Raw genomic sequence first — 7,676 nt, forward strand, 5'->3', positions numbered from 1 at the left:
CGCCGCCCCCTGCCCTGCCGGACCTGGCGGCGCTCAGGGCTCGCACGGGGCTGCCCGGGCGCGCTCCCGGGCTGGGCTGCGGCCCAGCGCCCTGCCCAGCGAGGAGAGGGAGCTGCGCGGGAGGGCCTCGCCCGGCGCTCCCACCCCCTGCGGCGGGGCACGGGGGACACGAGGGGCGCGGACCAACACGAGACGCTGCAGTTTTTTCCCGGCGCGGACGCCGAGACACCGGGCAGCGCCGGCGGGAGGCGGCGCTCCAGCGCCGCAGCAGAGCCCGCAGCCTGCGCTGCCGCCGTTCGAGACCCCGCACCCGCAAGCTGCCCGTCCCGCCGCCCCCGCGCCCGGCGCTCACCTCCGCTCCGCTCCGCCCCGCCCCTCCCCCGCGGGGCCCGCTGCGCCACGGGCCGCACCCGCGCGGCACGCCGGGGGCGGGGCTGGGGGCGGGGTGGGGCCACTGCCTGACTGGCTGAGGCGGGGAAGGGGCAGTGCCGCCACCGCCCTTCCCCGGGGTCACGTGAAGGGGAGGTACGCGGGGTTTCTTCGCTCTCCCCTTGCGCCCTCCGCAGCGTCGCCCCTTGCGTCAGGGGGCGCGGCTGCGTCAGGCGCCGGCGCGCGCACGGTGGAGGCCGCGAGGCCAGGCCGCCGGCGGAGGCCACCGTCCCCTCCCGCCCCGCCGCCGCCATGGCAACAGCCGCAGGTGCGTCTCGAGGCGGGGCTCGCGCCCCGGCCCGGCTCGGCTCGGCTCGGCTCGGCTCGCCAGGCCCGACTCTGCTCGGCGGGGCCCCGCGGGGCCCGGCTCGGCGGGACTCGGCTCGGCTCGGCGGCCGCGCAGGCGCGCCGGGGCGGGCGAGCGCGCGCGGTTCCGCCGGGAGCGGGCTGCAGCCGCCGCCTCGCGCCCCGCCGCCGGCCTGACCTTGAGGGCGAGCCCGGCCCACGGGCTCCCGGCCGCCTGCTGGGGCCGAGCGCCGCCGGGGATCGGGGCAGCGCTCCAGGCCCCGGCCCCGGGAGGGCGCCGCGCCGCTGGCCGCTCCGCCGCCCGCGCGGGACGGGCGGGTGTTGTCTCCTGCCGCCCCGGCGCGGCCTCCACGTTTGCGCCTTTGCCGCGTTCCTGACTCGTGCTTGCCTGTTTGCTTTCAGGTCGCCTGGTGCCGTGCCCCGGAGCGGCTGCGATCGCTCCCGAGCGTCCCCGGCACACCGGCGCCGCGGCCGGGCGGCTCCGTCAGCGCTGTCGGGAGCTCTGAGGTCTCCTCAGCGGCAGCGGACCGGCGGGTTTGCCCGGGCAGCTGCACCGCGGGAAGCCCCGCGCCGGGAATGCAGTGAGTGGGGAAGCGTGCTGCGCGCTTCGGGAAGTGCTCCGTGCTTCCAGTGGGGTGGCGGTGGCCGTGGCCAGGAGCCACGGGCTGGTGAGCCCCGAGCTGTAATCTGGCATACGTTATAGCGTTGGGTGGTCGGCTGGAGAAGCAAATGAACAAATCCGTAAGTCTTCCGTGTTCGCTGACGCAGCTGTGTGTCTTCAGGGTTTGGCTCATTGTTTAGGGTGAACACTTGTCATAGTTGATGGTAAAAGAGGGTGACTTTGTAGTATTCCTCTAATTTACTGATTGAATGAGCGTTCAGTTCCCAGAGTAATCATGAACTGTGATTGGGCCAGCAGGACTTGCTAGGTACCATGTTCATTCCACAGCAGCCGGGATGATGAGAAGCTCTGTCATCTCTTACCAGTATTACAAATACAGAGTTCTAATGCAGTATCAGATAACAAATGTCCTTTTCTTTATTCTTTCTCTTGTGTTTTTCTGACCTAGTGGGTCGCGTGCCAGCATTTTGAAGGCCGTGGTCATTTAGGCAGGTAAATGGGTTGAAATCCTTCTTTATAAGCACTTGGTGTGCTTACCACGAGATGGTGACAGTGGCAGGCACTTGATGTACAGACCTTGGATCAAGGAACACGCGATCCTTTTTGACATCGTGTGCCCCCTTGCTGAGAGCGCTCTGAAATTGGCTCTTGGATTGAAGGGAACTTCTGTGTGTAAATGGGATGCCGCAGCAGCTTCAGGGGCTTGTATGTATAGAAAATGCCATTGATCCAAAACTTGTGCTCTTTTTTGAGAGCTGTTTCTTTTATGTTAAATGCTAAGGAGGTGGCTCCTGTGCTCTAGTACTTGTTGGTGGCACAGGCCTTAAAAATTATGTGGGAAAGCAAGGGTTCTGTCATAAATACTTCTGGGAGGAGTTACTGTCCCTGGCTCTTGCAAGTTCCCAACTCAGAAGTATGATGACTTCTTTACGTGAGGGTCGCTGCAGCCTTCAAAACTTCCCTACTGGACAGATCCAGTGGTTACACCAAAAGGAGCGTGTAGCTTCTGAAACTAAACTAAAGGTCTCTCTTTTTTTTATTTATTACGAGTTTCTTTTGAGGGAAAAATACCTTTTGGCTGCAGGCTGCTGCCACACATGTAAATGACTAGTTGTCAAAGGCCTTTTGAATCGTCTCCCTAACGGTGTTGTCTCTGGTGAGACTCTTCCACGTTGTGTTAGTTCAATTAGCATGAACCACTGTTCCCTGTCTAAGACTAGCACATCTGCAAACATGGCTTCTTTAGTATATGCAAGTAGAACTACAGTAACCTGAATAATATTCTAAACTGGTCCATATATGAAGTGGTGTATGAACCATCTAATAAGAATCCCCTGTTACTTCTCATATTGACAGAAACACTTCATCTTGGTAAATTACTTAGATGGCATTTTCACTTGCCAGACCTTAAAGGCTTCCATAGAGTGTAACTAGGAGAAAAGCCAATCCAGATATATACGTGTTTTGTTTTAAAAGATAAATTGTGTGCTTGGTCAAAATATTCCATCAGGTTGCTTTGAGCAATCCAGGTTGTTTCTGTAGAGCCTCTGCCGGGTGTCCTTCACATAACAGATTGTAGTGACTGCACCTTGAGAAACAGTTCCTCATGTGGAGCAGGGCTTTTAGCCCCAAATACCATTTTGAAGTCATGAAAATCTCATGCATGTTGCCAGTAAGGGAGAGTATCTGAAGTTCACAAACCACCAGCAGCCTCACTTGATTGTTACTGACTTAACTCAAGCTGTGCTGTAATGGAAATTAGTTTTCCGATCAGCTGCAAAACCAGCTTTTTATAACTGTTGAATAAGTAATCCTATTTTAAATGAGAAACAAGCGTTGCCTGGTAATGATTACTTCAGTACTTCTCTGCTTTATTGTAGAACTGTTTCTGTTTATGTGCCCTTCAGGACCTCAGATCTAGCCAAGCTCAAGGTCTTAAACTTCTTGACCGAACGTGAAAATCAAATGTGGGTTCAAGATGCTGTCTTTCTCTGCAGATGAGGCTGCAGATTGATTATCTGGAACTTCCAGAAATTTTCAAAACTCTGTTAGAAGTCTTCTTGTAGTTCACTTTAAGTCTGTGATTACAATTGTGTACTAGCTTTAGCTGGGATAGAGTTAATTTTCTTCATAGAAGTTTCTATGGGGCTATGTTTTGGATTAGTGCTGGAAACAGTGTAGGTAACACAGGGATGTGTTAGTTACTGCTGAGTGGTGCTTATACAGAGTTGAGGGTTTTTCTACTCCTCACACCCCCCACCAGCAAGCAGGCTGGGGGTGCACAAGGAGTTGGGAGGGGACACAGCTGGGACAGCTGACCTCAGTGACCAGAGGGATATTCCAGACCATATGGCCTTGTGCTCAGCAATAAAACTGGGGGGCAGCTTGTGGGGGGAGGGGGCACTGCTGCTCAGGGACTAGCTGGGCACTGGTCAGTTGGTAGTAAGTAATTGTTTTCATTTCAATCACTTGCTTTTCTTGGGTTTTATTTTCCTCTCTCTGGTTCCCCCCCCCGTTACAATTTTTTAAAAAAATTATTTATTTTTAATTGCTAAACTATCTTTAACTCAACCCATGAGTTTCTTTCTCACTTTTACCCTTCTGGTTCTCCTCCCTGCCATCCCACCAGGGCAGAGGTGGGAGAGCGAGTGAGTAGCTGTTAGTTGCTGGCTGAGTTAAACCATGACAAATTGTTATTTAAACTATCTGTTGTTTTCTGCCACAGGGAAAGGCAGAGTGGAATGATCAGAATTTGTAATGCTACTGCATGTATTTTATTTAATTTTTTATTTCTTTTTTTCTTAGACTCTCTTCTGTCCCCACCACCACCATCCTGGTGATGCGTATTTTATTAGTGTGAGAGTAGACTTTTCACTGTTTGAATTCCTTGGCACAGTGAATGGGGAAATCTAATGTGTAAGCTTCTTCTTGTCAGCTGTAGTATAGCACTTGAGTTCATATCTCACTTTCCTTCCCAATTTATTTCTATTTTAATTTGAAAGTGTACAGAAAGGAAAAACTGCCATTTTTTCAGGTCTCTGAGACTTGAGTAGAAAACAGTGCAGCATACGTCACATTTGGCATTTGTCACTTTTCTCCTTTAAATTTTATGGGCTTTCCTTGGATGTAAGATTCCAGGTGCTGGTTGAATTATCCAGTAGTGTGGAAAAAAGCTACAGCATCACCTGCAGCTCTGCTTATGTTCATTCTTTTCTTTTTTGATATAGGGAAGGAGAACTGAGATATACTACAATAAGAAAAACAGTATGATGGATTCAGAAGGTTCTGCCTCGAAGAACTCAAAGGAATATTTAAGCAATGACATAACAGCTACCTCTGGTAAACATTATCTTTGTGGCTACTGTGCAGCCTTCACAAATATAGCAGTCACTTTTCCCATCCAGAAGGTCCTCTTTCGACAGCAGTTGTATGGTTTGAAAACAAAGGATGCAGTACATCAGCTGCAGAAGGACGGAATTCGAAATCTCTATCGTGGCATCCTTCCTCCATTAATGCAGAAAACAACAACACTGGCTCTAATGTTTGGCTTGTATGAAGATTTCTCCTCCCTCCTCCATAGCCACACAAGTGCTCCTGAACTCCTCACTCGCAGCATGGCAGCAGTGCTTGCAGGGACCACGGAAGCTATTCTTACACCTTTTGAGCGAGTTCAGACTTTGCTTCAGGACTACAAACACCACGATAAATTTACAAACACTTACCAAGCTTTCAAGGTACTGAAAGTCTATGGGATGAGAGAATACTATCGGGGATTGGTGCCTATTCTGCTCCGAAATGGGCCCAGTAATGCACTCTTCTTTGGTCTACGGGGACCTATCAAACAGTGTCTGCCTGAAGCAACTTCTTACAGCGCTCATTTGGTCAATGACTTTATCTGTGGAGGGCTGTTGGGTGCAATGCTGGGATTCTTGTTTTTCCCAGTGAATGTTGTAAAAACTCGCATGCAAGCTCAAATTGGTGGTGAATTTCAGTCCTTCTCGAAAGTCTTTGTGAAGATCTGGCTGGAACGTGATAGAAAACTGATCCACCTTTTCAGAGGAGCCCATCTGAATTACCATCGTTCTGTGCTGTCCTGGGGGATAATCAATGCAACCTACGAATTCTTGCTAAAGCTGTTGTGAAAACCACTGTCTTCCTTCGGCTCTTCTGTTCATTTGGGTATTGGTACATATGATGTCACTTAATCCCAGGGAACAGTGCCTGCGTAGCATGAAAGGTAATTAGTCTTGGCCTTCAATATTTATGGGGTGAATGGTGATGCATCTAAACCTTGGTGCAATTAAGATGAACTTTTTAATGTATTTATTGCTGGCAGGTGAGTTTACCCATAATGGAGCTACTAGACAAATACAAGGTTAAAAAACAAACAAACAAAAAAAAACTTATATTAGTCCAGCAGCTTATTCTGTATCACTCCCAAAATTTCTTAACGCTCCATGATGGAATGTGCTCCACTGTCCACATTGTAGAACATTAAAATCAAGGAGGGACTGATGAAAATTTGTTCCCTTGCCTGATAAACTGCAAAATCTTGATTTAAAAACTGCATTTTCAAATGTTTGAGGGTCCTAAGTACTCCTTATTGTTTAAAGCTAAAGGGTAAGATCCAGATGAGGATGACTGAAGTTCAAGCTTAAACTAAGCCTGCTCAAACTTTTCTGCCAGCCATTTTTATGCTTGGCTTTAAGATGAACATTTCATTCAGCAGCGTAAGAGTGGTTTCTGAATGCTTAACTTCAGTGTAAGCTGACTCCAGTTCAAAGTGGGATCTCTGTGTGTGTATATGTACATGTGTGCCTTCATGTGAAAAAGGGAAATGGAAGGAATGAAACAGCAGATTACTAAAGCTTTAAAGTGTCCTTCCTTGTTAAAAAACCTTCTACTTGTAAACATGGAGTTTGTTCCGCTTTTTTTTTTTTTTTTTGCATTGCTGCTTTTTCTGTTGCTTACAGCTATACAGCGAGAAAGAAGATGGCCCTTTCTGTAATGCTCATGAAATAGTTCAGCTTCCTGCAGTTGTGAAAATAGTTCACGCAGTTCTTATGTACTGAGGTATCTTGTCTTTTGCAAATTACTTCTCTTTCATTTGGGCTGTGGAATAATGAATCACAACAAGATACTTTTACCTGAAACTTGGAGTTCTGCCTAGCTGATGTGTAGTCTTAACAGTTCTGTAAGACAGATTTGTACAGAAGCACTGACCAGAGGAGGTTTCTGGGTATTACCCACTTCAGTGGAGGTCTGTAAGGGTAGCAGAAATGACAGCCAAAGACAAGCAGCTAGGGAAAGATACAGCATTTGGAGACGTGTTTAAGAACTTCTGTAGGTGACTGTTGAAAAAGCCTTAGAGAAATATGAAGTGTTGTGTATCTTACAGACTTGGGAGTTGAGAGATGTAAGACTTCAGACCTTAGAGAAAGGGACAGAAGAGCAAGCATGACCATAAACCAGGTGAGGGTATTAACAAAAAGCATTTGATTCTTGTGGGGGACTTTATTTTATGAAACGATATATTAAAAAAAAAATATTTTGGATGATGAGGGGCAAGAACGCTTTCAGAAAGTGGTCCAAATTTTCACAAGTTTTGGAGTGGCTGTTACTTTGAGTTTTCCATTTGCCAAACTGTCCCCAAATACTGATTCTAATCAGCGTGTTATAATACAGTCCCTAGCTTCACAGTCAAAAATGGCCAGGCACAAATGAGCATTCTTGTATCCAGATGTTGTGATTATCTGCATTTAAATAAAATGTTTACTGAATGTTTGTTACTGGCAGAATCTGATTTTTTCCCAGTGTACTGTTTTTTTGTAATCACTCCTTGATGGAATTAAAAAAAAAAATTGCATCCTCTTTGTCCATGGAAGATAATATATACTTCTTGAATGTTGGGAAATATGAAGCATTGAGGGTAAGAGTTTAACATAAGCCTGCCACTAATTGGATGTTGGCATTACAGTATCAAAAAGAAAAAAAGTATAGTCCTGGTCTGTTGCTGTCTCTGCTTATGTGGCACAGTTAGGTGGAGTGCACTGCAGGTCCATCACGGCAGACCTGTGCTAAAGTATCTGCTTTGCTTTATAACCACCAACAGCTTGGTAACTCAACAGAAGGAATTGTATGCCTGACAAATTACAGATCCTTTAAGGGTAAGAGGACAGAAAATCAGTGAAGAGAGGGGTCTAGTAATTTTGGCACACAAGTTACCGAGATGGAATATGTAGCTTACTGAACAGGATCTGTTGTCAGTCTGGGAAGAAAGCATAGAAGGAGTTGTGATGCTTCAGCTAACATGAGAACA

The 7,676-nt window shown here is 48.2% G+C and overlaps 1 protein-coding gene across 4 annotated transcripts; it reads left to right on the plus strand.

Annotated features, from left to right (window-relative positions):
- Nucleotides 1-561: 561 nt before the first annotated feature.
- Nucleotides 562-7,223, plus strand: SLC25A51 (solute carrier family 25 member 51). 4 transcript variants are annotated; one of them, XR_008574598.1, is made up of 4 exons: nt 562-697; nt 1,138-1,476; nt 4,585-5,594; nt 6,756-7,223. XR_008574598.1 is itself a non-coding variant. In XM_054809008.1 (4 exons), the coding sequence occupies exon 4, from the start codon at nt 4,624-4,626 to the stop codon at nt 5,497-5,499; it is 876 nt and encodes a 291-aa protein (XP_054664983.1). In that variant the 5' UTR covers nt 562-697; nt 1,138-1,316; nt 4,163-4,273; nt 4,585-4,623; the 3' UTR covers nt 5,500-7,223. The 4 variants fall into 4 exon arrangements, 3 of the variants coding, with proteins under 3 accessions (XP_054664983.1, XP_054664981.1, XP_054664982.1); XM_054809008.1 differs by adding an exon at nt 4,163-4,273 and having other exon boundaries at nt 1,138-1,316; nt 4,585-7,223; XM_054809006.1 differs by having other exon boundaries at nt 4,585-7,223.
- Nucleotides 7,224-7,676: the final 453 nt, after the last annotated feature.

This window comes from Grus americana, chromosome Z (assembly GCF_028858705.1).
Source record: "Grus americana isolate bGruAme1 chromosome Z, bGruAme1.mat, whole genome shotgun sequence".
Taxonomy (NCBI): Eukaryota; Metazoa; Chordata; class Aves; order Gruiformes; family Gruidae; genus Grus; species Grus americana.